Source organism: Strix uralensis, chromosome 23 (genome assembly GCF_047716275.1).
Source record: "Strix uralensis isolate ZFMK-TIS-50842 chromosome 23, bStrUra1, whole genome shotgun sequence".
Taxonomy (NCBI): Eukaryota; Metazoa; Chordata; class Aves; order Strigiformes; family Strigidae; genus Strix; species Strix uralensis.
The window spans coordinates 8,839,346-8,866,777 of record NC_133994.1 but is presented as its reverse complement, the minus strand read 5'-3'; the positions used below and the strand labels follow the sequence as shown (position 1 = coordinate 8,866,777).

General features: G+C 56.7%; 3 protein-coding genes across 3 annotated transcripts; 2 read left to right on the top strand and 1 right to left on the bottom strand.

Annotated features, from left to right (window-relative positions):
- Window positions 1-578: 578 nt before the first annotated feature.
- Window positions 579-6,074, top strand: LOC141954025 (uncharacterized). Its single transcript, XM_074893097.1, has 7 exons — window positions 579-603; window positions 928-1,295; window positions 1,753-1,817; window positions 2,446-2,469; window positions 2,976-3,020; window positions 3,459-3,501; window positions 5,810-6,074. Exons 1-7 carry the CDS (start codon window positions 579-581, stop codon window positions 6,020-6,022), a joined length of 783 nt encoding a protein of 260 aa, XP_074749198.1. The 3' UTR covers window positions 6,023-6,074.
- On the top strand, window positions 6,055-12,156 carry LOC141954111 (uncharacterized). Its single transcript, XM_074893304.1, has 9 exons — window positions 6,055-6,662; window positions 6,851-7,011; window positions 7,448-7,536; window positions 7,773-8,264; window positions 8,962-9,114; window positions 10,013-10,189; window positions 10,542-10,774; window positions 11,408-11,514; window positions 11,973-12,156. Exons 1-9 carry the CDS (start codon window positions 6,415-6,417, stop codon window positions 12,107-12,109), a joined length of 1,797 nt encoding a protein of 598 aa, XP_074749405.1. The 5' UTR covers window positions 6,055-6,414; the 3' UTR covers window positions 12,110-12,156.
- A 6,575-nt stretch (window positions 12,157-18,731) lies between these two features.
- On the bottom strand, window positions 18,732-27,429 carry LOC141953929 (uncharacterized). The gene is made up of 12 exons (XM_074892874.1): window positions 27,202-27,429; window positions 26,804-26,999; window positions 24,998-25,063; window positions 24,226-24,820; window positions 23,877-24,037; window positions 23,352-23,440; window positions 22,624-23,115; window positions 21,774-21,926; window positions 20,699-20,875; window positions 20,114-20,346; window positions 19,374-19,480; window positions 18,732-18,915 (listed from the first exon to the last, which is right to left on the bottom strand). Exons 1-12 carry the CDS (start codon window positions 27,427-27,429, stop codon window positions 18,779-18,781), a joined length of 2,634 nt encoding a protein of 877 aa, XP_074748975.1. The 3' UTR covers window positions 18,732-18,778.
- Between the last annotated feature and the right edge of the window lie 3 nt (window positions 27,430-27,432).

Sequence of the window (27,432 nt, the reverse complement as noted above, 5' to 3'; positions counted from 1 at the left end):
TTTCTTTCTCAAGGACTCCCGAGTCCTCAACTCTTTCCTGATGTCCCTTTGCCTGTTTAGGTAAGATTGAAACGCTCGTCAGGCTCCCACGGAAATCCCCGAGAGCAGACTCAAGGCCTTCAGCGGACACTTGGGCAACCCCTAGAATGAGATAAGGGGAGCTCGAACAAAGACGCACAGAGACCCCGTTACAGGGAAAATGATTTTGCTGATTTAGGAAGGCGGCACCTGGACTTTACTTCACAGCGCACGCGCTGGAAAGAAGGTCAACTAGTGAACGCCGTGAAGAAGACTGCTTACTTCTTCCCTCGACCACCAAAGACCCGCACCCTGTTTTCTCTACGCGTGCCCAGACTATGTAAATGAATTCCAGGAACTCATTGTCATGAGAAACCCCTTTCCAGGAAATCCCATGGATGCGTGTGATTTGCGTGGATGTAAACTGCTGTCCCTCGCTAATTCCTGGGAGCCCGTATGGCGGAGAATCCCCAGGGCGCCCCCAGCGCTGCTCATCCAAGAATTCCTGCTGAGCAGTTCTGTTGGACTCTGCCCGTTCGTCTCCTTGTCTCATCCCCCTGATGCACGCCAACACCTCCTCCTCAGGTGCCGCTTGCCAGAGCCCACGGCCATCTCCCGCTGGGCACTGGAGACCCCTCTGTGCCCTCCGTGCACCGCCCTGCGGCCGCCCCAGCCCAGCACGGGGCTGGAGAACCAGGCCCTGCTGAGGCCCGGCCCTGCCGAGCGTCCCGGGCAAGTCCCCGCGGCAGGACCCGTCCCGGCGGGCGCAGGCAGGGCTCTCCCCGGCGGGGCGGGCACCAAGGGACGGAGGGGGCCCTGCCAAGAAGGGCTTTGCTTCTGGGAAGCTTCGAGCTGCCCGCGAGGGCTGAAGGACAGCCCGGCCCAGCCCGCGGACCCCGCTGCTCCAAGCCCTCCGCCACGTCTCCCGACACCCTCCCGGCGGCCTCCGGCGCCTCGGGGCAGGAACGGCCGCAGGGCCGGCGCCGGGGCCGCCTGGGCCCGCAGGGAACGCGCTGCTGGGCCCCCAGCCCCCTGCGATGCCGGCCGAGGGGCCGCGCTGCCCGCTGCCGCCGCCCGCCCTCCGCGGCAGCGCCGGGCTCCGCGCCCAGGGGAGGCCTCAGCCCCGCCCGGCCCCGCCGGCACTTCCGGGGCCGGAGCCGCTGCCGCCGCCGCTTCCGGCGGCACTTCCGCTTCCGGGAGCGGCGCGTGCCATGGCGGTGCTGGCGTCCAACCCCACCAACCCCGTGGTCTTCTTCGATGTCACCATCGGCGGGCAGGTGGGCTCGGGCGCTGCGCGGCGGGGCCGGGGGCGGCAGCGGGAGGGGCTGCGGGGGCTCGCTGGGGGGGGCGGGGGTGCGGGGCTCGCAGGGGCCGGGGGGCAGCCGGGGGGGCCCGGAGCGGGGGGGCTCGCGGGGGGGCTCCGGGAGGGGGGTGGCGGGCGGGGGGACGTGCCGGGGTTCCCTGGGGGTGTAGGAGCGACGTGGGGGGGTGCGGGGGGGGTCGAGTGTTGGTCGTGGGGTTGGCGGGGGGCGACCGAAAGCGCTCGGAGGGGAGCAGCGGGAGGGAGGTGCGGGGCAGTCGGGGGCTGTGGGGCTGCAGGGGCGCGGGGGGAAGGGCTGGCAGCAGGGCTGCAGGGCAGGGGGTGGGGGGTGCGGCGGGGGGAGGCTGGGGGGGGGGTGTGTGTGTGTGTGTGTGTGAGGGGCCCAGGGGGCTCATGCGGCCCCGTCTCCCCAGGAGGTCGGCCGCATGAAGATCGAGCTGTTCGCCGACGTCGTACCCAAAACAGCAGAGAACTTCAGGTGAGGAGCAGGCGGCGTTTGTGCAGCTCGGCCCGGGTGGGGGCTGTGAAGACTTTTGGGCGCAGGAATGGCTCAGGTGGCAGAGTGGCCAGTCCCCCCAGAGGCGCTGCACTGCTTTGCTCCTCTCTGCGTTCCCAGAGAGATGCGGCCGTGAGCACCCCGATCCCCTGGGGAAGGGCACCTGGCTGGAAGGGGAAGGGCTGCGGTCCCGCTCTGCTCCCTCTGCGGAGCTTCTCGAGCGCTCGGTGCCCTTGGAAAAGGCCGCACCTTAACGGCAGGGCCACGCAGGTCTCTTGGCGCTGACTGAAGGATGCACCGCTCGGGCGTCCCGCTGCCACGGCAGAGATGGATGTACCCTGTTCTCTGTGAAACACGGGGTCTGCTCCACGTTCACTGCCCCTCACGGCCTCGGTGTTAAATATCTGCGCTCCTCAACTGCAGGCAGCAGAGCAGTCTGTTTTAAAATGGCAGTAGGGAGGAGTTGCTGCCGGTTCCGTGGCACTGGGGTCATCCCCGGTGCAGCAAGGGCACTCCTGCACACCAGTCAGTGCATGTTGGCTGAATGCAGCCCTCTGTGTCCTCCGGGGGCAGATGTGCCTCACGCTCTGCTCTCTTTTTTGTCTTGCAGGCAGTTTTGTACGGGTGAATTCAGGTAAGCGGGTTACGGGGTCCTTTAAAGTAGCCTACTCAGAGAAACAGGGCTGGGTGAGCAGGAGGAAGGCTCACTTGGAAGCGTTTCTTACTCTGCCAGGACAACATGAAGGAGTTGCAGAACACCGCTCTGACGAAGTTGTGATGAGCTCGGTGCGTCGCAGGGGTGGCAGATTGTTCCCTTTGGGCATGACTTTGTTCGTGCTCAGGGTGCTCTGAAAAGCCCTGTCTGCAAATCCCGCCTGCTCGTGCTGCAGATGGCAGTGGGATCCCCTAAAGGTGCTGGTGTGGGTGTTGTAGGGAACCGTGTCACTTAGCGGGCAGAGGCCACTCGAGGTTTGCCTTTGCCTCTGGTAGCAGCAGCGGGGAGCCAGGCTGCAGCACGGGGTGGTATATCAAGGCAGTAGTAACGTGTAGGACAAGCCTTTGGGACTCTGAATTCCTGGGAGGGTTTTGTGTTGGGATGTGCAGTAAGTTGCAATGATTTTCCTTTTCCTTTCCTTGCAGGAAGGATGGTGTCCCTATAGGTTATAAAGGAAGCACTTTCCACAGGTAATTCCTCTGCTTTTGTTTAGGCACTGCAGTAGCAGCCTGAGCTAGATGTGGTTTGGAGAGCTGCCTCGGGCATTATTGGTCCGGGAGGCATCTGTAGGTCTTGGCTGATACCGTCCTTGTGTAGCTCTGGGGCATTTGGGGGTCTGTCAGGTGTGTACGCTGGGGTCACTGGGAGGGATCCCCCGTGCCTGGGGTGTCAGGTCAGAGATCACGTTCTGGCATCTGTCCTCTAATCACTATCCCTGCTCGAGCAGCAATGGGTCCCAAATTACCCAACAGCAACGAGTAGTTAAGCTTTGTTGCAGATTTTAGACTGTAGCATTCACAGAGGCTGATAACTGTCGCTGTGCAGCGAGGCAGAACTCCTGTTTGCCCCGTGCGAAGCTTCTTGAGACATTTGTCTACTGAGAACTGAGTATTGTTTTACTTCTTTAGGGTAATAAAGGATTTCATGATCCAAGGAGGTGACTTTGTAAACGTAAGTACTGCTCTATTCCTTTTGTGCTTTTCCTACGTGGTACATTAAGCAGCTGTTTCCAAGGGTCCGTGCTGCTCTGTGGGATCTGTTGGCTCTCTTTTGCGGTACTCAGTAGTCACTGGAGGATTCCTCCTACAATTGCTGCTGTCTTACTGCCACAGACTATAACGTACTTGAAACCAAATCTTGGGTGAGCATAGCTTCTCAGAGAATCACAGAATCAACTAGGTTGGAAAGGACCTTGAAGATCATCTAGTCCAACCATTAACCTAACACTGCCAGTTCCCATCTACACCATATCTCTCAGCGCTATGTCAACCCTACTCTTAAACACCTCCAGGGGTGGGGACTCTACCACCTCCCTGGGCAATCCATTCCACTGCCTAATAACCCGTTCTGTAAAGAAATACTTCCTGACATCCAGTCTAAACCTTCCCTGGCGCAGCTTGAGGCCATTCCCTCTTGTCCTATCGCTTGTTACTTGGTTAAAGAGACTCATCCCCCCTCTCCGCACCCTCCTTTCAGGGAGTTGCAGAGGGCCATGAGGTCTCCCCTCAGCCTCCTCTTCTCCAGACTAAACCCCCCCAGTTCCCTCAGCCGCTCCCCATCAGACCTGTGCTCCAGACCCTGCACCAGCTCCGTTGCCCTTCTCTGGACACGCTCGAGTCATTCAATGGCCTTTTTGGAGTGAGGGGCCCAAAACTGAACCCACTCATCGAGGGGCGGCCTCACCAGTGCCGAGCACAGGGGTGAGATCCCTTCCCTGTCCCTGCTGGCCACGCTATTGCTGATACAAGCCAGGATGCCACTGGCCTTCTTGGCCACCTGGGCACACTGCTGGCTCCTGCTCAGCCGGCTGTCAATCAACACCCCCCCGGTCCCTCTCTGACTGGCAGCTCTCCAGCCACTCCTCCCCAAGCCTGTAGCGCTGCTGGGGGTTGTTGTGGCCCAAGGGCAGCACCCAGCATTTGGCCTTATTGAAGCTCCCCCAGTTGGCCGAGCACCCAGCCAGCTCCTTCAGCACCCTCGGGTGTATCCCGTCCGGTCCCACAGACTTGTGTGTGTCCATGTGATGTAGCAGGTCACTGACTCTCTCCTGGATTGCGGGGGGGTCGTTCTCCCAGTCTCTATCATCTGGCTGAGGGGGCTGGATTCCCTCAATACAACTAGTCTTGTTATTAAAGACTGAGGCAAAGAAGGCATTAAGGACCTCAGCCTTCCCCTCATCACTTGCTACCAAGTTTCCTTCAGCATCCAGCAGGGGGTGGAGACTCTCCCTGGTCTTTCTTTTGCTATTGACATACTTATAGAAACATTTCTTGTTATCTTTGATTGCTGAAGCCAGATTAATTTCCAGCTGGGCTTTGGACCTCCTGATTTCTGCCCTGCATAGCCTCACAGCCTCTTTGTAATCACTGTGAGTGGCCAGTCCCTTCCTCCAAAGGCTGTAAACTCTCCTTTTCTCCTTGAGTTGCAGCCAAAGCTCCCTGTTCAGCCAGGGTGGTCTTCTCTGCCGCCTGCTCCTCTTAGAGCACCTGGGGACTGCCTGCTCCTGAGCCATAAACACTTCCTTCTTAAAGAGCGCCCAGCCTTCCTGGACCCCTATACCCTTCAGGACCATCTCCCAAGGGATCCTGTCAAGCTGGTGCCTAAACAAGACAAAGTCAGCCCTTTGGAAGTCCAGGATGTCAGTCCTGCTTAGCCCTTTCCTGGTCTCTCTAAGAATAGAGAACTCTATTATTGCATGATCGCTGTGCCCTAGTCGTCCTCCAGCCGCCACATCATCCACCAGTCCTCCTCTGTTCACAAGGAGGAGATCCAGCAGGGCACCTTCTCTGGTTGGTTCTCTCACCAGCTGTGTTAGGAAGTTGTCCCCCACACGTTCCAGGAATCTTCGGGACTGGTCCCGCTCTGCTGTGTTGTATTTCCAGCAGATGTCTGGGAAGTTGAAGTCCCCCACGAGAACAAGGGCAAGCGATCGTGAGATTTCACCCAAGTGCCTATAGAATATTTCATCCACCTCTCTGTCCTGGGTGGGTGGCCTATAGTAGACTCCTACTACAACATCTGCCCTGTTGGCCTTCCCCCTGATTCTAACACAAAGACACTCCAGCCTGTCTTCACTGCACTTCTCCTTCCCAAAATGGAGCCTGGGGACTTGGGGTGCCCTTAAAGCGACAGCCAGGGCTCCAGGAATGCAGAGAGAGGCACACCAAGGGGTCCAGGGTGTCCCAAAAGTCAGGCTGAGAACCCAGGAAGCACGAAAAGGGACATGGGGGTGTCCAGCCACCGCCTCTTGTGCTTGCAGGGAGCCTTGCTGGCGAGAGCCTGCTCTGCCGAGCCCGTCTGTCTCCCACGCCGGCGAGCCTTGCAGGCAAGAGGAGGACAGGGGTCCACAGAGCGTGCAGGGAGGTGGGAGCCTTGGAGAGGTGGCCTTGGGCAACCCTGTGCCCCTGGAGACAGTGCGCCAGGGGCCGTTTCCCTTGGCAACGTGGCCTGTGTACACGCAGAGAGGTTCTGAGCACCCGGGACACTCCCAGCCCCCATTGAGCCCTTTATGATGTCAGCACACGGCCCCCAGAACAAGGGGTGGTGCTGCCAGTGCTGTGCCAGTGGGCTGGTGCTGGTGGCACTGGTGGAGCTGGTGCTGCGAGTGGAGCTGATGCTGCTGGTGCAGGTGCTGGTGGAGCTGCCAGTGGAGCTGGTGCTTGTGGCAGCGCTGGTGGAGCTGGTGCTGCTGGTGCAGGTGCTGGTGGAGCTGGTGCTGGTGGTGCCGGTGCTGCCATCGCTGCTGGTGGTGGCTCAGCCCGCAGGCAGCTGCCCGTGCCCTGCCACTCCTTGGGGTTGGCTCCTCTGTTGGCAGCCGGCACCCGGCAGTGCCCACTAAGTCCTGCCTGGCAGCGCTCCCCAGGGATGAGCGAGGGGAGGCGGTTCAGTGCCCATCCCCGCCGGGCCATGAGGAGGATCTGGCGGTGGCTGTGCGGGAGGGCCAGGAGCATGGGGGCAGGGGAGGGTCCCGAGTCCTCCAGGAGCAGCGGTGGCCATGAGCTCCAGCCGGAGGGCCGGGACGAGCTGCACCGTGCAGCCACCAGCGGCAACTTGGCCCCAGCGCGGCCGCTGGTGGAGGAGCGCGACACCGACTGCCGGGACAAGGCCGACAGGTAACGGGGCGCAGGCAGGCGGGCGCTGCCTGGGAAGCTCCGGGGCTCTTTTCCTCCCCTGGGGCTTAGCTTTGTGCCTGTGGGTGTTCGTCCTCGAGGGAGGTCACTACGGAAAGGGCGGGCAACAACAGGCCCTTCTCCTTGCCGTGAGCTGTGCCTACGACTGGCTCTGCTCTTTGTCTCTCCAGGCGCAGGCGCAGTGGCAGCGCGCGGCCTGTGGACCCCAGCAAGCGGGAGAAGAAGGGAGAAGCTGCTCCAGGCCAAGGCAAAGGGGTGTCAGCATCCAGCGCTCCCCGTGGGGCAGCAGCTGCTGCAGCGAGGCGGCGTGCACCCGCCCTGCGGAGAGCAGGTAGGACTCTCCGGTGTGGAGGAGGGATGGGGAGAAGGCCTGTCGCCTGCCCTTCTGGCGGCTTGCCGTGGAGACGGGCCGTTTGGAAAGGATGATGTGGTGTGGCTGATGATCCAGGAAAAAGTGCACTGCCAGGCCTTGTCCCTGGAAAGCAGAATTCTCGAGACGCTCATTCCTTCGGGGCTCATTTCTGATCACTTTGAGCCATGCCGTCATCCCCCTGGCACACGGAAAAGGCGTGTGCGCTAGAGGAGACGAATTCCCCAGCAGGAGAAGAGACGTGTCTGGAATCTGCATTTTGACAAGTCCCCCTGGGTTTGGGGTGTGTGGCTGTGCTAGGATTGTCTCTGCAAGCACGATGATTGGGAAAGCACTGTAGGCATCAAGGAGCTGTGTTAGCTCACTCTGGTTTCAAAAACGTGTGTTTTTAATGTAGATGAGCCTGCCGCCTGCTTGGAGTCGGCCGTCCGTACGTCGCCATCAGATGAAGAAGGCGTCAAGGAGAGCAAGAGCTTTGGGCAGGAGGTATGCCAAACCAAAGATTTTCAATTCGAGTCCTCCTTTTAGGATTACGTTCCATGCTACTGCAAAGCAAGACTTTTCCAGGAATAATGTCTAAGGCAGAGTTATTGAAAACTCTTTGATAATCTGCTGTCAAGCTGCTGACAGTCCTCGCCTGGTTGTATGAAATGCTGCTGCTTCCTCCTGGTTTGAGCTGATTTCCTAAGTGCTGTCCATTTGTGTTCTTCAACTTTGAACAGGCAGAAGATGCCAGAGCCCAAATACCGACGGTGGGGTCAGATTCATCCCCTTCCCACCTGAGCCCTGGGAGACATCAGCCATCTGAAAGGGTCGATGGGCAAGTGTTTCTGAGAGAATGTCACCAATGCCTTCACGTGCAAGGAAAGCTCCATGAGGACATGGCTGAGATGCGAGAAGAAAATGAGAGCTTGTCTCGGCAGCTGAGCAAAGCCGAAAGAAAAGCTGATGGGCTGGAAAAGGAAGTGGAGCAACTGAAAAATGCCCTCTTGGAACAGACATCGGCTTTAGACTGGACAGAAAGAGAATTACAAGAGAGCAAGAGGCAGACACTGGACTGGTATGGTGCATGCCTTCTTAAAGAGCAGAAGAGAGAAGATGCCATCAAGAAGGCAGAAGAGCTGCAGCACCAACTGGCCCAGCTCCAAAGTGAAAACGTTTTGCTGCGTCAGCAGCTGGGAGACGCGCAGAACAACAGCTGCCTGGAACAAATGGTGAGTGGTGGTGCCTCTACATGCGAGGCCGACAAGGTAGAAAAAGAGGTGAGGTGAGCGCTGACCAAGACTGACTTAAAGGAGAGCAGTTCCCAAGGCTGTCTGGCGCTTCTAAAAGTCAGCAGGTGTACGGTCCGTGCGCGGGAGTCCTTCGCTCGGCTTGGTTCTGTTTTGCGCTGGGTTTGTTGGAATCGCGGAAGGTTCTGACAAGCCTTGAGATGTTTATAGACACACACGTACGTAGAAACGCTGAGGCCCGCGTTGGGTTTCGTTTGTGGAGCAGAACAATGGCGGGAAGGATGATACACAGAGCTGGCTCTAGGAAGCCTTGGCTCGGGTCGCTGGAGAAAGGGCTGCAGTCCAACGACAGCTCCCGCGTTGGCATCCCGTTAGATTTTAGCATTAACTTAAGGAACAAGCCAAACCCCACAAAGGCACAGTCTCGGCATCTTCCGAGGAGAACGTGCTGGGAGACAGAAATCTTCCCCAAGAGATGACATTTCTGGAGCTGTCTTCACTCGCCAGGGGTGGCTGGAGACCATCAGCTGTGCAGATGCCCTCTTCTGCCCGTGGATGCGATGGCTTTGCTTTGCGATGCACTTAGAAAAGTGATCTCGGCCTGTGAACTAGTAACTGGAAGTAAAACTACAGACTTGGGCTTCTTTTAATTTGTACTCCTGTGCCGTTGTTTCCCTAGAGAAGAGAGGCACAGCTGCAAGGAGAGCTCGCTGATGCTGTCAGAAAGCAGCACACAGCAGAAACTGCGCTGAAGGCTTTGACGAACCAGTACGGTCGCCTGAAGGCAGAGAACTCCCGCTTGCAGGAGGACCTGGACAAGGCTAAGGCCAAGGTATGCAAAGTCTTTGAAATGTTCTTTTCCTTCAGCAGACAATATTCTGGGAACAAATCCAGGAGAGATTTGTCTGCGGACGTCACGAGCGTCAGACTAGAGGGTGCTTTTAGCTCCTTTCTGCTGCCCTCTCGCCTTGCAAAGCTGATGCGGCTCTTCAGGGGGCTTGTTTCGAGGCTGAGGGGCAAAGCAGTGGCTTGGGGGCAGCATGTGGGTGGGGAAGAACAAAGCAGCTGTGCTCTTCCGAGTCTCGCTTCTGTTCCCACACCGTCCAAACGTTGTGGCCGTGAGATGAAACCACAAGCCACGTGCCCCCTGATGTCTCTGGCCTTGGTTGTTCTCCCTGCAAGGTTTTTCCTCTGTCGATCTCTGCACAAAGATGGTGTCTAGTTCCCTGGCAGTGGTGGTTGGGGGCAAGGAAAGTGACCTTGGTTTGCCGTTGTCTCATAAGCCAGGCTTCGCCCTCCCTCTAAGGAAGGCCTTGAAGCTCTTGTCCCTCCGCCCGCACTGTCCTCCCCAGCCATTAGCACAGGGGTGTGCGTGGGAGAAGGGACGGGGCACGACAGGAGCGTGGTGGAAGCCAAATGAAAGGCAGCGACCGCGGTGAAATGCCAAAGAGCATCTCCAGAGGCACGGACGTGCTATGATGCTGCAGGAGGAGTGGAGCGCCTTTGCCACGGAGCCTTTCTGGAAAGGAGGGACGGGTGGAAGCTGGAGCAGTCTTGTTGGCAAGGGCTTGAAAGGCGCACTTACTTTCAGGAATCCAAGCGCCTTTTCCCTGGGTTGAAATACAAACTCAGGGCACTGACAGCCATGATCTCGATGCATCCGTTGGATGGAGTTTCACCGAGATTTGAGACCCCTCTGCTCAAGGCAGATTGTTTTTCCCCACATACAGGCGTGCGAACTCTCCGCACAGCTGGAGCTGCAGTCCCAAAAATCTCTGCAGCTCGAAGCTCTAAATAAGGAGATGGGACAGACGGTGACAAGTCTGTCAGCTCGCTTGGCGACTCCTGGCGCGGGTCACACCACAACAGCGCCGGAAGAGAAGCAATATCTGAGTCTACGTTTGGAGGTCAGTTCATGTTCCATTTGTATCTGTGGTCGGCGTTGCGTCCATTTGTGGCTGCGGTCACGACTTTTAGGTGTTTTGTCTCGGGCACGTGGTTCTCTTTGTTAGTGCTGTGGGTTTGGCTTTCCCGTAGGGAAGCCGGGGAGCTGCAAAAGGCTGCGCCAGAGTCTGTGTGTCGTGTGTCGTGGCACCAGTGCGCGTGAAAAACACGCAGCCGTTTTGCTGCTCCTCGTGCAGACAGCGTTTAGGCTGTTTAAGAGCTTTTCTGTAAAAGCGGCGGAAAGAGCAGGTTTGTTGAGAGGGGTGGGCATTGTCTCTGTCTTCCTGTTTCTTGAAGTTGCATCTTCTCTTGTAGGTACAGGCAGCCGCTGAAGCCAGAGTAGAAGAGATCAAGACCGCTGTCGCCTCTTGGAGAAACGACCTGGAGCAGATCATTAGAGCTCAGGCTCTCGAGCTGGAGAGAGCAAAGGACAAGCAGGAGTCGACCGCCCTGCTCCTGGCCTGTGCACAGGCAGAATTAAAGAGCTCTGACAAGCGTTTCTGGGTGATGGAGGACATCGCAAGAGTTCTCAGAATCAAATTAAATAAGTAAGTCCCAACGTTTTCTTTTTTTCCCCACGTAGTACAATAGGACCCTTTTCATCGTGGCTTTCCCAACCCACGTCCCTTTCTTGGATCTGGTCAGCATGATGTGCGCACTTCTCCAGAGCCCGCCGTGGGCTCTCCCATGGCAGAGGCCTGGTTTTGTTTCTCTTGACGGACCCTGAAGTAACCAAGCTGACCAGGCCTGTCCGGAGGGTGTTCTAGTTAGTTTTCTTTTAACAGTTTTCTGTAGCCACCTCCCCTTCCTACACGTACGGTGCAAAAGAGGAGCTCCCTTCCCCTTCTGCTGTTACCCTCCAGCTGAGGAGAGACACACGGGGAAAGGCAGAGGGGACAGAAGAGGAGCCTGTGAGGCAAAAATAATCTATTTGCTGTCCGTTATAACGGTGCAGTGTGTGTTTACTGTGGGAGGAGGGAAAGAGCCCCGAGTCCTTACTACCTTCTGGGAAAGGTCTGACAAAGACCTAACACAGACTGCTTGGAAGCCCGAGCAGCAGCACGTGTGGGTGGCTCGGAAGTCTGTGTTCCTCAGCCCAACAGTGCAGTGTCACACCTGGGGAACCACTTGGTGCCACTATGAGCAACAGCCGTTCTTGCACGCTCCTGCATTTCTCACAGGGCTAATGAGAGGCTAGCAGAAGCCAGGAGGAGCAACGGCAGTCAGAAAGCGGAGTGTGAGCAAGACCAGGGGACCAGGGGACCGAGCGTAAACCCATCGGGCTCAGGTAAGCAGCTCCAGGTGTGATTCTTCAGTGCTCGGGTGGGTTAGGGATTACGGTTGGGTTTTGCTTGGGATACTGAAAGAGCGGAAGCCTTTTCCATGTAATTCCTGGTGACGTGGAACCAGGAGAGAGAAGTTGCTTGCTTATCCCGCCGAGCATAAAGCAGGTCTTGTTAGGTGGAAACCCAAAACAGGGAGCGGGCTCTCCAGAGAAGAATTTCATAACAATGGTTCCTCTGGAGTTTCTTTCGCGGGCTTTAGAAAGCTAGTTGCCTGATGGTCAGGCATGGAAAATCTTATTTCCTCCGTTGCGTGTGTCCCTTTCATTCTTTCTGGTTTCCTCTGTGGGCTTAAATCTCTCCAGACCTTCACAGCGTCCTGTCGCAGTTGATAGTTGTCCATTGACTTTGTGGGCTCGCTCTGCTCTAGAACTAACATTGGATCTTGCTTTCTCTCTCCCAGCCACCAGCGAACGTAAAACCAGATCTGGTGGGGATTGTCCCCGGACATCTGCTCTTCCGCCAAATGTCAGCGAAGCCTGGGATATCCCTTCTGGGGCAACTCCGCCCGACAGCGACATTTTGACGGAGAGTTATTAAAGTGATAGCGACATTTTGACGGAGAGTTATTAAAGTGGTAGAAAACACTCAGGAAAGTTGGTGAATATTCTTTGCCTACCCCGTTCTGGAGAGTGAAAGCAGCCATGGAGGCCTGTAGAAAAAAGGGTTCTGCCACAGGCGGCGCCCGGAACAGCCGCCTCTCCAGGAATGGCTTTGGCAGCTCCGTCGCCCGTGGAGCCCTTGCGGGTGAGCGGTGCGGAGGAGCCCTGGAGTGCAGCTCTGTCGACCTTGCTCCCGCCTCCGGTCAGTGGCCTTGTGCGAAGCTCTGCAGGCTCGGGTGAGCCTGACTGCCAAAGCTGCAGCGAGGAGGTGCCAGCTGCGACAGGGAGGGGACGGCTCAGGGCTGTGCCCACCGCCTGTGACAGGGCTCTGCTCCCCTCCCGCTAGTGCAGGTACCACTGGGGCAGGAGGCAAGGCGTGATGGGTGCCCCAGCTGCCAAGATATGCAATTGGAACATGTGGAGAAATGACTAAATGGGGGAGCACGGAGATAGATACAAATACGTCCTCTTTAGAAATGACACCCAGGGACAGGATGTTTAATCCGTACCTCCTGCTCTCTAGGTCTACGGAGCTGCCGGCTGGAAGGGAGCAGATGTTAACCCCGACTAGGAGAGGCCCCGCACCACAAGGGCCGGGGGAATACACCGGTGTTCCCCGTGCACAGTCTCCCCTCCCTCGGGCAGAGGGAAAGGACCGCGGGCTCCCTGTGGCACCCGAGGGGCCGTCCGGCCCCACCTCAGGGTGTCCCATTCTCACAGGGTGTGTGTTTCAGGGCATCTCCGGAGCCCTGGATGTGCCTTTCTGGTGACCCACCCCTGCACCCTTCCAGAGACCCCTGACAAGCTCAGCCCTGAGGCGTGGCTTTCTGGAAGCAGGAGGGCAGGCCCAGCCCCAAGTCCCGAGGGAAAACTGAACAAGGCCACGACTTTGACCTGGCTGCAAAGGAGCTAGAGGGAGCACTGAAAACGTACCAAACGTCCCTGGAGAAAAGCATTAGCCAGGATCCCTGTCTGATCCCATCTCGCAGCGGGTCTTCTGAGAACCTCCAGACCACTCTCCTTCCTCGGCACAGCAGGATGTTGATGTTCTTGAATAAAAGGGCCGAGTCCTTGCCTTGGGTCAAGGGCTGCACAGGGACTTTGATGGCCACTGAAAGGGAATGCAAGGGCTCAAACAAACGAATTTCTGACAGTTATGAAGAGTAAACTGTGATGGATGTATGAAAGCTTTGCTTGTGTTTTTCTGTATTTGTTTCTCAAGGACTCCTGACTCCTGAACTTTTTCCTGAGGTCCCTCTGTCTGTTTAGGATAGATTGAAAAGCTGGACTCCTTCGTGCACCTTAGGGGCACCCTGGTCACCACGATGTGCTGTTGGGGACAGCCCGGACCGCTCAGTAGGGCACCCACAACCCCCTGGATGTGTCTTTCTGTGCACCCCAAGACATGCTGGGGGCTCTGGGGGGATCCTCGAATCACAGAACTGTTTGGAATGGACTTTTAAAGGTCACTTAATCCAACCCCTCTGCAATGAGCTGGGACATCTTCAACTCAATCAGGTTGCTCAGAGCCCCGTCCAGCCTGACCTTGACTGTTTCCAGGGACGGGGCATCCACGGCCTCTCCGGGCAACCTGTGCCAGTGGTTCACTACCCTCATCATAAAGAATTTCTTCCTTCTATCTAGTCTGAATCTACCCTCCTTTCGTTTAAAACCATTACCCCTTGTGCGATTGCTACAGGCCCTGCTAAAATGTTTGTCCCCATCTTTCTTACAAGCCCCCATAAGTATTGAAAGGCTGCAATAAGGTCTCCCCGGCGCCTCCTCCAGGTGCCCACAGCCCGTGTCAGAGCTGTCTCCTCCCACCCACTGCCCTCTCCCCAGCGAGACCCAAAGAGTCACAGACAAGCAACACTGAACCTCACCTGAGCAGACACAAACATGGTGTCTTCCTTGACAGAGACACAAGATTAGGAGACTGGCAGGGTGAAAAAAGTCAAGTTGAAAATAAAAAACCCCTCAAAGATAACTTAAGTTTCAGGAGTCCTTGCTGAAAAGTCACACCAGTGGAGAATCTCCAGCTGCAGGGGACCATCTGCCTTGGGCAAAGCTTATTTGAAATTGTTTTGAGATGGGTTTTGTACAGAGGAGCCCGAGTGGAGAACAAGATGACAGATTCCAAGCGAGTATCTTTAACTGTGCCGTCAGCACAGCTGCAAAAGAGCAGGGCAGATTGGAAAAAAAATTTTGTTGTAATTGTGGTTGGAGCCAAGTAGGTTTTGAATAAACCTCATCTTACGTGTGCGCAGATCCCGTCACTCTCCTCAGAGATCCGCTGTTCCCTCCCGGGGCAGACCTGCTCTCTTCCCTTGGGGACCGCTCTTATCCCCACTGTGGCCCTCTGTGCCCGATCAGGTCCCCTCCAGCCCCCACCAGGCATGCTCAGACGCCCTCCAGGCCAATGCATTTTTTCTGAGCACCTCTCCCCTTCCGAGCACTGCCATCTCCTTGGTTCCCCCTCGTGCAAACTGTGATTCCGATTCATCCCCTGCCCTCCTGAGTAGGCACAGACCTTCCAATCCCACTCGTGCGGTCAGACCCCTCCTCTTCCCCACAGCTCACACTCTGAGCCTTTCTGCTTCCCTCTCTGCATGCACAGATCCCTGCTACACCCCTTTTCCGCATGAGCTGACTCCTTCCACCCCCTCCCAAGCATCCTCACAGAGCCTCCAGCACTGTCAGGGAGCACTCAAGACCCACCCTCTCTCCTTCTCCGCATGCTCAGCTCCCCTCCCTTCTCCTGCTCCTATTCCATTTCCCTCGTCCCCTCCATCTCCCTTCATCTGCCTCCTGGCCCCTCTGCCCACCATCCCCGCTCTCAGAGCCCCTCCTTTCCCTCCCCCAATCCTCCTTCTCCACACCTTCTCATCCCCTCCCTCAGTGCTCAGACACCCCGCGCTCCCCTCCCCAGGCTTGCACAAAGCAAAATGCAGGGGTAAGGGCGTGCAAAAAGAGGAATGACCGGCCTCTGAGCACAGATCGAGGGGAATGGAGGAAAGCAGGCACGTGGTGAAAGGGAACTTCTCCGAGTTTTATTTACAAAACTGGTAGTTTTGGACTGGACCAGGAATTAGGGTTCAGGGGAAGATACGCTTCACCCCACCCCTCTTCCATTTTCCTGAGTTTATCTACAAATTCCAGCCTCCGTGTGGGATCTCACACACACATACACACACATTTACAGTTGGGTAAATTGAAAATAAAGCTGTTGAATACTACAGCTGAACCAGAAATTACCAACTCAGTCAATGTGGCAATTCTCCCCTGCAGTCCTCGTCATCCCCCAGCAAGAGAAGCCCAAAACCCTGCAGTCCAGCTAACATTTTACAAACACCCTTCCCCTTTAGAAGTTCTCGGAGCTGATGCTCTGACTCTCCTCCTGCAGCTGGGAGGCTGTGGTGTCTCCAGGCGAAGCTACATTTAAGTAGCCGATCTCAGAAGGTTGAGAGGGGGATAAGCAGGAGGAGGAGTCTTGGCTTTCAGCTCCTCCTGCAGGCTTCGTGTCTTGCGCGGCCTTCGGGGGGCTGAGCGAGTCTGGCGGTTCTCGTGATGGGAAGCTGAAAACAAATTTCCTCTCTCAAGTCATTCTGCAAACTCTACCTGACCCTCCACCACCTGCACGGCCCCAACGTCCCTCCCAGCATCCCTGGCAGGCAGCGCAGGGATAAGGCTCCAATACGCTTCCACCAGCCAAGGAGCTGATGGCCCTCACCCACCCCAGCACCCCCCAGACCGGCCAGCACCCTCCACAGCACCCCAAGGCTGTCACCAAGCCTGCCACGCGCACAGACCAGAGGCGCAGAGTGTCTCTGCCTTCCCCTCGCCCCTTTGGCACAGATCACGGTGCTCCTGGCTTACACCAGCGGAGGAGCAGCTCAGGCTCCCTCCTGAGCACAGCCTGCGACGTCGGTCACACCGCGCCAGGCAGCACTGGCCCTCGAAGTCTCATCACCTCCTGTGTAAAGACACTCCTCCAAAACCACTGGGCACCAAGATGATTTCTAAACCCACAGCGTTCCCCCACATATTTTGAAGAGTTTACTTCTCCATCCCACTAGTTCCAGAGTCTTTTTAATACCATTTTCCTATAATTTGACCAAAACCAAACCAAGAGAGAAGAAAGACCCTTGGAGGTGAAAGCACAGGGGGGAGCAGCCAAAGTGCTCAACCTCTCCCTCACCACATGCAGAGAGGCATTCCCTGCCTCCTCCGTTTGCCCCACGGTACCTGCTACGGGCAGATGGCAACACCTTACTCTGGAGCTGGCGTTCAGAGAAGTTCACGCTCTTCAAGCCCTGGAAGGAGGAACAGAGACTTTCAAAGGAGGAGGTGCGTGTCAGACCCCGAATTTCAACGTACAGTCTTGGTCTTTACAGTTCCCCCGGCTCCACTGACAGTTCTCCCCATGAACTCCAGCCCCACTGAGGTTCTAAATCACAGCTTTGTCCTTTGGGTCTGAATGTAAACTGAAAAACCCCACCGAACTAGCCCAGGTGAAACAAACAGAAAGAAATAAAACAGAGTGGAACACACAAACAGCTCTTTCTGCCAGGCCCCAAACGGCGCTTTCACCCTTAAGAGCTCATTTCCAACCAAACTGGGTTCCCTCCAAATTTCAAAATGTACCAACAAACTTCCAAATCCACCTCTTTTATTTGAGGAGCTGTCGGAACACAATCTTGGACTTTCCTGGATTTTCCTTCATTTCTTCCCCCAGAGTTCTTCATCAACTTGGTCAATCCCAACCCGAGGTTTTGGGGAAGGCAGATCTCCATTCAGTGCAATTTAGTCGACATTATCCGTCAGCTTGCTCTGACCTTTTTTGGCTGACAGAAGTAACTTGCCCAAGCACACTGCTCTGTGTTACTTCTCCTAATTTTAAAGCGAACTTAAAACTCAGGTCTTTTAACACCTCTCAAATCTGCAAAAGAGCCAAAGTGCAATTTCTGTCCTTGTGTCACAGGATCTCATCAGACAGCAGCTCGGGGGTGGAGCAGTGTGCCAAGGGCACCGAGCTGCAGCTCCCCAGAGTCCCTCCTCACCCATAAAGCCGTCGCACTCGGGGTGTTTGCTGCCCCTTTCCATCCCAACCCAAGGATCGATTCAGCTCTTCTCCGGCACCCTCAGCTGCAGCTACAAACACCACCCCGCGCTCGCAGGAGACATCAGCTCCTGCAAGCTGTCTGCTGAGCCCGAGCCCTCTCAGAGCCTCACCTCCGTGCTGGGAGCGTGGATGCTCCTCGGCGTGCGCGGCGAGGTGGGCACGTGGCCGGGGAGCTGGAGTTTGCTCTCGTGTAGCCGCACGCTCTGCTCATCCACGATCTTCGCTCTGAGCACGTTACACAGACAAAGCACAAGTTATTTTCCTTCCAGCCACGCTACGTTCTCAAAGGAGCATTTTCCTTTTCAGCTGCAGTGGCCATCAAAGTCCCTGTGCAGCCCTTGACCCAAGGCAAGGACTCGGCCCTTTTATTCAAGAACATCAACATCCTGCTGTGCCGAGGAAGGAGAGTGGTCTGGAGGTTCTCAGAAGACCCGCTGCGAGATGGGATCAGACAGGGATCCTGGCTAATGCTTTTCTCCAGGGACGTTTGGTACGTTTTCAGTGCTCCCTCTAGCTCCTTTGCAGCCAGGTCAAAGCCGTGGCCTTGTTCAGTTTTTCCTCGGGACTTGGGGCTGGGCCTGCCCTCCTGCTTCCAGAAAGCCACGCCTCAGGGCTGAGCTTGTCAGGGGTCTCTGGAAGGGTGCAGGGGTGGGTCACCAGAAAGGCACATCCAGGGCTCCGGAGATGCCCTGAAACACACACCCTGTGAGAATGGGACACCCTGAGGTGGGGCCGGACGGCCCCTCGGGTGCCACAGGGAGCCCGCGGTCCTTTCCCTCTGCCCGAGGGAGGGGAGACTGTGCACGGGGAACACCGGTGTATTCCCCCGGCCCTTGTGGTGCGGGGCCTCTCCTAGTCGGGGTTAACATCTGCTCCCTTCCAGCCGGCAGCTCCGTAGACCTAGAGAGCAGGAGGTACGGATTAAACATCCTGTCCCTGGGTGTCATTTCTAAAGAGGACGTATTTGTATCTATCTCCGTGCTCCCCCATTTAGTCATTTCTCCACATGTTCCAATTGCATATCTTGGCAGCTGGGGCACCCATCACGCCTTGCCTCCTGCCCCAGTGGTACCTGCACTAGCGGGAGGGGAGCAGAGCCCTGTCACAGGCGGTGGGCACAGCCCTGAGCCGTCCCCTCCCTGTCGCAGCTGGCACCTCCTCGCTGCAGCTTTGGCAGTCAGGCTCACCCGAGCCTGCAGAGCTTCGCACAAGGCCACTGACCGGAGGCGGGAGCAAGGTCGACAGAGCTGCACTCCAGGGCTCCTCCGCACCGCTCACCCGCAAGGGCTCCACGGGCGACGGAGCTGCCAAAGCCATTCCTGGAGAGGCGGCTGTTCCGGGCGCCGCCTGTGGCAGAACCCTTTTTTCTACAGGCCTCCATGGCTGCTTTCACTCTCCAGAACGGGGTAGGCAAAGAATATTCACCAACTTTCCTGAGTGTTTTCTACCACTTTAATAACTCTCCGTCAAAATGTCGCTATCACTTTAATAACTCTCCGTCAAAATGTCGCTGTCGGGCGGAGTTGCCCCAGAAGGGATATCCCAGGCTTCGCTGACATTTGGCGGAAGAGCAGATGTCCGGGGACAATCCCCACCAGATCTGGTTTTACGTTCGCTGGTGGCTGGGAGAGAGAAAGCAAGATCCAATGTTAGTTCTAGAGCAGAGCGAGCCCACAAAGTCAATGGACAACTATCAACTGCGACAGGACGCTGTGAAGGTCTGGAGAGATTTAAGCCCACAGAGGAAACCAGAAAGAATGAAAGGGACACACGCAACGGAGGAAATAAGATTTTCCATGCCTGACCATCAGGCAACTAGCTTTCTAAAGCCCGCGAAAGAAACTCCAGAGGAACCATTGTTATGAAATTCTTCTCTGGAGAGCCCGCTCCCTGTTTTGGGTTTCCACCTAACAAGACCTGCTTTATGCTCGGCGGGATAAGCAAGCAACTTCTCTCTCCTGGTTCCACGTGACCAGGAATTACATGGAAAAGGCTTCCGCTCTTTCAGTATCCCAAGCAAAACCCAACCGTAATCCCTAACCCACCCGAGCACTGAAGAATCACACCTGGAGCTGCTTACCTGAGCCCGATGGGTTTACGCTCGGTCCCCTGGTCCCCTGGTCTTGCTCACACTCCGCTTTCTGACTGCCGTTGCTCCTCCTGGCTTCTGCTAGCCTCTCATTAGCCCTGTGAGAAATGCAGGAGCGTGCAAGAACGGCTGTTGCTCATAGTGGCACCAAGTGGTTCCCCAGGTGTGACACTGCACTGTTGGGCTGAGGAACACAGACTTCCGAGCCACCCACACGTGCTGCTGCTCGGGCTTCCAAGCAGTCTGTGTTAGGTCTTTGTCAGACCTTTCCCAGAAGGTAGTAAGGACTCGGGGCTCTTTCCCTCCTCCCACAGTAAACACACACTGCACCGTTATAACGGACAGCAAATAGATTATTTTTGCCTCACAGGCTCCTCTTCTGTCCCCTCTGCCTTTCCCCGTGTGTCTCTCCTCAGCTGGAGGGTAACAGCAGAAGGGGAAGGGAGCTCCTCTTTTGCACCGTACGTGTAGGAAGGGGAGGTGGCTACAGAAAACTGTTAAAAGAAAACTAACTAGAACACCCTCCGGACAGGCCTGGTCAGCTTGGTTACTTCAGGGTCCGTCAAGAGAAACAAAACCAGGCCTCTGCCATGGGAGAGCCCACGGCGGGCTCTGGAGAAGTGCGCACATCATGCTGACCAGATCCAAGAAAGGGACGTGGGTTGGGAAAGCCGCGATGAAAAGGGTCCTATTGTACTACGTGGGGAAAAAAAGAAAACGTTGGGACTTACTTATTTAATTTGATTCTGAGAACTCTTGCGATGTCCTCCATCACCCAGAAACGCTTGTCAGAGCTCTTTAATTCTGCCTGTGCACAGGCCAGGAGCAGGGCGGTCGACTCCTGCTTGTCCTTTGCTCTCTCCAGCTCGAGAGCCTGAGCTCTAATGATCTGCTCCAGGTTGTTTCTCCAAGAGGCGACAGCGGTCTTGATCTCTTCTACTCTGGCTTCAGCGGCTGCCTGTACCTACAAGAGAAGATGCAACTTCAAGAAACAGGAAGACAGAGACAATGCCCACCCCTCTCAACAAACCTGCTCTTTCCGCCGCTTTTACAGAAAAGCTCTTAAACAGCCTAAACGCTGTCTGCACGAGGAGCAGCAAAACGGCTGCGTGTTTTTCACGCGCACTGGTGCCACGACACACGACACACAGACTCTGGCGCAGCCTTTTGCAGCTCCCCGGCTTCCCTACGGGAAAGCCAAACCCACAGCACTAACAAAGAGAACCACGTGCCCGAGACAAAACACCTAAAAGTCGTGACCGCAGCCACAAATGGACGCAACGCCGACCACAGATACAAATGGAACATGAACTGACCTCCAAACGTAGACTCAGATATTGCTTCTCTTCCGGCGCTGTTGTGGTGTGACCCGCGCCAGGAGTCGCCAAGCGAGCTGACAGACTTGTCACCGTCTGTCCCATCTCCTTATTTAGAGCTTCGAGCTGCAGAGATTTTTGGGACTGCAGCTCCAGCTGTGCGGAGAGTTCGCACGCCTGTATGTGGGGAAAAACAATCTGCCTTGAGCAGAGGGGTCTCAAATCTCGGTGAAACTCCATCCAACGGATGCATCGAGATCATGGCTGTCAGTGCCCTGAGTTTGTATTTCAACCCAGGGAAAAGGCGCTTGGATTCCTGAAAGTAAGTGCGCCTTTCAAGCCCTTGCCAACAAGACTGCTCCAGCTTCCACCCGTCCCTCCTTTCCAGAAAGGCTCCGTGGCAAAGGCGCTCCACTCCTCCTGCAGCATCATAGCACGTCCGTGCCTCTGGAGATGCTCTTTGGCATTTCACCGCGGTCGCTGCCTTTCATTTGGCTTCCACCACGCTCCTGTCGTGCCCCGTCCCTTCTCCCACGCACACCCCTGTGCTAATGGCTGGGGAGGACAGTGCGGGCGGAGGGACAAGAGCTTCAAGGCCTTCCTTAGAGGGAGGGCGAAGCCTGGCTTATGAGACAACGGCAAACCAAGGTCACTTTCCTTGCCCCCAACCACCACTGCCAGGGAACTAGACACCATCTTTGTGCAGAGATCGACAGAGGAAAAACCTTGCAGGGAGAACAACCAAGGCCAGAGACATCAGGGGGCACGTGGCTTGTGGTTTCATCTCACGGCCACAACGTTTGGACGGTGTGGGAACAGAAGCGAGACTCGGAAGAGCACAGCTGCTTTGTTCTTCCCCACCCACATGCTGCCCCCAAGCCACTGCTTTGCCCCTCAGCCTCGAAACAAGCCCCCTGAAGAGCCGCATCAGCTTTGCAAGGCGAGAGGGCAGCAGAAAGGAGCTAAAAGCACCCTCTAGTCTGACGCTCGTGACGTCCGCAGACAAATCTCTCCTGGATTTGTTCCCAGAATATTGTCTGCTGAAGGAAAAGAACATTTCAAAGACTTTGCATACCTTGGCCTTAGCCTTGTCCAGGTCCTCCTGCAAGCGGGAGTTCTCTGCCTTCAGGCGACCGTACTGGTTCGTCAAAGCCTTCAGCGCAGTTTCTGCTGTGTGCTGCTTTCTGACAGCATCAGCGAGCTCTCCTTGCAGCTGTGCCTCTCTTCTCTAGGGAAACAACGGCACAGGAGTACAAATTAAAAGAAGCCCAAGTGCGTAGTTTTACTTCCAGTTACTAGTTCACAGGCCGAGATCACTTTTCTAAGTGCATCGCAAAGCAAAGCCATCGCATCCACGGGCAGAAGAGGGCATCTGCACAGCTGATGGTCTCCAGCCACCCCTGGCGAGTGAAGACAGCTCCAGAAATGTCATCTCTTGGGGAAGATTTCTGTCTCCCAGCACGTTCTCCTCGGAAGATGCCGAGACTGTGCCTTTGTGGGGTTTGGCTTGTTCCTTAAGTTAATGCTAAAATCTAACGGGATGCCAACGCGGGAGCTGTCGTTGGACTGCAGCCCTTTCTCCAGCGACCCGAGCCAAGGCTTCCTAGAGCCAGCTCTGTGTATCATCCTTCCCGCCATTGTTCTGCTCCACAAACGAAACCCAACGCGGGCCTCAGCGTTTCTACGTACGTCTGTGTCTATAAACATCTCAAGGCTTGTCAGAACCTTCCGCGATTCCAACAAACCCAGCGCAAAACAGAACCAAGCCGAGCGAAGGACTCCCGCGCACGGACCGTACACCTGCTGACTTTTAGAAGCGCCAGACAGCCTTGGGAACTGCTCTCCTTTAAGTCAGTCTTGGTCAGCGCTCACCTCACCTCTTTCTCTACCTTGTCGGCCTCGCATGTAGAGGCACCACCACTCACCATTTGTTCCAGGCAGCTGTTGTTCTGCGCGTCTCCCAGCTGCTGACGCAGCAAAACGTTTTCACTTTGGAGCTGGGCCAGTTGGTGCTGCAGCTCTTCTGCCTTCTTGATGGCATCTTCTCTCTTCTGCTCTTTAAGAAGGCATGCACCATACCAGTCCAGTGTCTGCCTCTTGCTCTCTTGTAATTCTCTTTCTGTCCAGTCTAAAGCCGATGTCTGTTCCAAGAGGGCATTTTTCAGTTGCTCCACTTCCTTTTCCAGCCCATCAGCTTTTCTTTCGGCTTTGCTCAGCTGCCGAGACAAGCTCTCGTTTTCTTCTCGCATCTCAGCCATGTCCTCATGGAGCTTTCCTTGCACGCGAAGGCATTGGTGACATTCTCTCAGAAACACTTGCCCATCGACCCTTTCAGATGGCTGATGTGTCCCAGGGCTCAGGTGGGAAGGGGATGAATCTGACCCCACCGTCGGTATTTGGGCTCTGGCATCTTCTGCCTGTTCAAAGTTGAAGAACACAAATGGACAGCACTTAGGAAATCAGCTCAAACCAGGAGGAAGCAGCAGCATTTCATACAACCAGGCGAGGACTGTCAGCAGCTTGACAGCAGATTATCAAAGAGTTTTCAATAACTCTGCCTTAGACATTATTCCTGGAAAAGTCTTGCTTTGCAGTAGCATGGAACGTAATCCTAAAAGGAGGACTCGAATTGAAAATCTTTGGTTTGGCATACCTCCTGCCCAAAGCTCTTGCTCTCCTTGACGCCTTCTTCATCTGATGGCGACGTACGGACGGCCGACTCCAAGCAGGCGGCAGGCTCATCTACATTAAAAACACACGTTTTTGAAACCAGAGTGAGCTAACACAGCTCCTTGATGCCTACAGTGCTTTCCCAATCATCGTGCTTGCAGAGACAATCCTAGCACAGCCACACACCCCAAACCCAGGGGGACTTGTCAAAATGCAGATTCCAGACACGTCTCTTCTCCTGCTGGGGAATTCGTCTCCTCTAGCGCACACGCCTTTTCCGTGTGCCAGGGGGATGACGGCATGGCTCAAAGTGATCAGAAATGAGCCCCGAAGGAATGAGCGTCTCGAGAATTCTGCTTTCCAGGGACAAGGCCTGGCAGTGCACTTTTTCCTGGACCATCAGCCACACCACATCATCCTTTCCAAACGGCCCGTCTCCACGGCAAGCCGCCAGAAGGGCAGGCGACAGGCCTTCTCCCCATCCCTCCTCCACACCGGAGAGTCCTACCTGCTCTCCGCAGGGCGGGTGCACGCCGCCTCGCTGCAGCAGCTGCTGCCCCACGGGGAGCGCTGGATGCTAACACCCCTTTGCCTTGGCCTGGAGCAGCTTCTCCCTTCTTCTCCCGCTTGCTGGGGTCCACAGGCCGCGCGCTGCCACTGCGCCTGCGCCTGGAGAGACAAAGAGCAGAGCCAGTCGTAGGCACAGCTCACGGCAAGGAGAAGGGCCTGTTGTTGCCCGCCCTTTCCGTAGTGACCTCCCTCGAGGACGAACACCCACAGGCACAAAGCTAAGCCCCAGGGGAGGAAAAGAGCCCCGGAGCTTCCCAGGCAGCGCCCGCCTGCCTGCGCCCCGTTACCTGTCGGCCTTGTCCCGGCAGTCGGTGTCGCGCTCCTCCACCAGCGGCCGCGCTGGGGCCAAGTTGCCGCTGGTGGCTGCACGGTGCAGCTCGTCCCGGCCCTCCGGCTGGAGCTCATGGCCACCGCTGCTCCTGGAGGACTCGGGACCCTCCCCTGCCCCCATGCTCCTGGCCCTCCCGCACAGCCACCGCCAGATCCTCCTCATGGCCCGGCGGGGATGGGCACTGAACCGCCTCCCCTCGCTCATCCCTGGGGAGCGCTGCCAGGCAGGACTTAGTGGGCACTGCCGGGTGCCGGCTGCCAACAGAGGAGCCAACCCCAAGGAGTGGCAGGGCACGGGCAGCTGCCTGCGGGCTGAGCCACCACCAGCAGCGATGGCAGCACCGGCACCACCAGCACCAGCTCCACCAGCGCTGCCACAAGCACCAGCTCCACTGGCAGCTCCACCAGCACCTGCACCAGCAGCACCAGCTCCACCAGTGCCACCAGCACCAGCCCACTGGCACAGCACTGGCAGCACCACCAGGTACTGTGTGTGCAGGGCCTGGGACAGAACCCCTTGTTCTGGGGGCCGTGCGCTGACATCATAAAGGGCTCAATGGGGGCTGGGAGTGTCCCGGGTGCTCAGAACCTCTCTGCGTGTACACAGGCCACGTTGCCAAGGGAAACGGCCCCTGGCGCACTGTCTCCAGGGGCACAGGGTTGCCCAAGGCCACCTCTCCAAGGCTCCCACCTCCCTGCACGCTCTGTGGACCCCTGTCCTCCTCTTGCCTGCAAGGCTCGCCGGCGTGGGAGACAGACGGGCTCGGCAGAGCAGGCTCTCGCCAGCAAGGCTCCCTGCAAGCACAAGAGGCGGTGGCTGGACACCCCCATGTCCCTTTTTGTGCTTCCTGGGTTCTCAGCCTGACTTTTGGGACACCCTGGACCCCTTGGTGTGCCTCTCTCTGCATTCCTGGAGCCCTGGCTGTCGCTTTAAGGCACCCCAAGTCCCTGGGCTCCATTTCAGGATGCCCCTACACCTCGCTTTGCTTTCTGGTGTGCCCAGTCCCCCTGCACGTGCCTCCAGGGATGGGGACTCTCCCCCTGCCCTGGGCAGCCCCTTCCAACACCCAACAACCCCTTCTACAAAGAAATCCTTCCTAAGAGCCAGTCTGACCCTGCCCTGGCGCAGCTTGAGGCCATTCCCTCTTGTCCTATCGCTTGTTACTTGGTTAAAGAGACTCATCCCCCGTCTCTGCACCCTCATTTCCTACAGCTGTAGAGGGCCATGAGGTCTCCCCTCAGCCTCCTCTTCTCCAGACTAAACCCCCCCAGTTCCCTCAGCCGCTCCCCATCAGACCTGTGCTCCAGACCCTGCACCAGCTCCGTTGCCCTTCTCTGGACACGCTCGAGTCATTCAATGGCCTTTTTGGAGTGAGGGGCCCAAAACTGAACCCACTCATCGAGGGGCGGCCTCACCAGTGCCGAGCACAGGGGTGAGATCCCTTCCCTGTCCCTGCTGGCCACGCTATTGTTGATACAAGCCAGGATGCCATTGGCCTTCTTGGCCACCTGGGCACACTGCTGGCTCCTGTTCAGACGGCTGTCCATCCCCCCCCCCCCGGTCCCTCTCTGACTGGCAGCTCTCCAGCCACTCCTCCCCAAGCCTGTAGAGCTGCTGGGGGTTGTTGTGGCCGAAGGGCAGCACCCGGCATCTGGCCTTATTGAAACTCCCCCAGTTGGCCTCAGCCCATCGCTCCAGCCTGGCCAGGTCTCTCTGCAGAGCCTCCCTACCCTCGAGCAGATCAACACTCCCACCCAACTGGGTGTCGTCTGCAAACTGACTGAGGGTGCACTCGATCCCCTCGTCTAGATCATTAATAAAGATGTTAAACAGGAGTGGCCCCAAAACCCAGCCCTGGGGGACACCACTCGTGACCGGCCGCCAACTGGATTTACCTCCGTTCACCACCACTCTTTGGGCCCGGCCATCCAGCCAGTTTTTTACCCAGCACAGCGTGTGCCCATCCAAGCCTCGAGCAGCCAGTTTTGCCAGGAGAATGCTGTGGGAAACGGTGTCAAAGGCCTCGCTAAAGTCAAGGCAGACAACACCCACAGCCTTTCCCTCACCCAATAAGCAGGTCGCCCTGTCGTAGGAGGAGATCAGGTTTGTCAGGCAGGACCTGCCTTTCCTACACCCGCTGACTGGGCCTGATCATCTGGCTGTCCCGCACGTGCTGTGTGATGGCACTCTGGATGAGCTGCTCCGTCAGCTTCCCGGGCACCGAAGTCAAGCTGACAGGCCTGTAATTTCCCGGATCATCCTTCCGACCCTTCTTATAGATGGGCGTCACATTGGCCAATCTCCAATCTGTCGGGACCTCCCCGCTCAGCCAGGACTGCTGGGAAATGATGGAAGGCGGCTTGGCGAGCACCCAGCCAGCTCCTTCAGCACCCTCGGGTGTATCCCGCCCGGTCCCACAGACTTGTGTGTGTCCATGTGATGCAGTAGGTCACCGACTGTCTCCTCCCGGATTGTGGGGGGGTCCTTCTCCCAGTCTCTGTCTTCTGGCTGAGGAGGCTGGATTCCCTCAGTACAGCTGGATTCCCTCAATACAGCTGGTCTACAAGCTTTGCATGTGTTTTCCTTCATTTCTTTCTCAAGGACTCCCGAGTCCTCAACTCTTTCCTGATGTCCCTTTGCCTGTTTAGGTAAGATTGAAACGCTCGTCAGGCTCCCCACGGAAATCCCCGAGAGCAGACTCAAGGCCTTCAGCGGACACTTGGGCAACCCCTAGAATGAGATAAGGGGAGCTCGAACAAAGACGCACAGAGACCCCGTTACAGGGAAAATGATTTTGCTGATTTAGGAAGGCGGCACCTGGACTTTACTTCACAGCGCACGCGCTGGAAAGAAGGTCAACTAGTGAACGCCGTGAAGAAGACTGCTTACTTCTTCCCTCGACCACCAAAGACCCGCACCCTGTTTTCTCTACGCGTGCCCAGACTATGTAAATGAATTCCAGGAACTCATTGTCATGAGAAACCCCTTTCCAGGAAATCCCATGGATGCGTGTGATTTGCGTGGATGTAAACTGCTGTCCCTCGCTAATTCCTGGGAGCCCGTATGGCGGAGAATCCCCAGGGCGCCCCCAGCGCTGCTCATCCAAGAATTCCTGCTGAGCAGTTCTGTTGGACTCTGCCCGTTCGTCTCCTTGTCTCATCCC

Bases quoted from the DNA above. Each gene is read 5' to 3' on its own strand.
- LOC141954111 (XM_074893304.1), top strand. From the start codon at position 6,415: ATGAGCGAGGGGAGGCGGTTCAGTGCCCATCCCCGCCGGGCCATGAGG. The intron at 7,012-7,447 runs GTAGGACTCTCC...TTTTTAATGTAG, and splicing joins ACCCGCCCTGCGGAGAGCAG to ATGAGCCTGCCGCCTGCTTG. The intron at 11,515-11,972 runs GTAAGCAGCTCC...TCTCTCTCCCAG, and splicing joins CGTAAACCCATCGGGCTCAG to CCACCAGCGAACGTAAAACC.
- LOC141953929 (XM_074892874.1), bottom strand. From the start codon at position 27,429: ATGAGACAAGGAGACGAACGGGCAGAGTCCAACAGAACTGCTCAGCAG. The intron at 23,116-23,351 runs GTATGCCAAACC...AACTTTGAACAG, and splicing joins GCAAGAGCTTTGGGCAGGAG to GCAGAAGATGCCAGAGCCCA. The intron at 20,347-20,698 runs GTCAGTTCATGT...CTTCTCTTGTAG, and splicing joins ATCTGAGTCTACGTTTGGAG to GTACAGGCAGCCGCTGAAGC.
- LOC141954025 (XM_074893097.1), top strand. From the start codon at position 579: ATGCACGCCAACACCTCCTCCTCAG. The intron at 1,818-2,445 runs GTGAGGAGCAGG...TTTGTCTTGCAG, and splicing joins AAAACAGCAGAGAACTTCAG to GCAGTTTTGTACGGGTGAAT. The intron at 3,021-3,458 runs GTAATTCCTCTG...TTACTTCTTTAG, and splicing joins AAAGGAAGCACTTTCCACAG to GGTAATAAAGGATTTCATGA.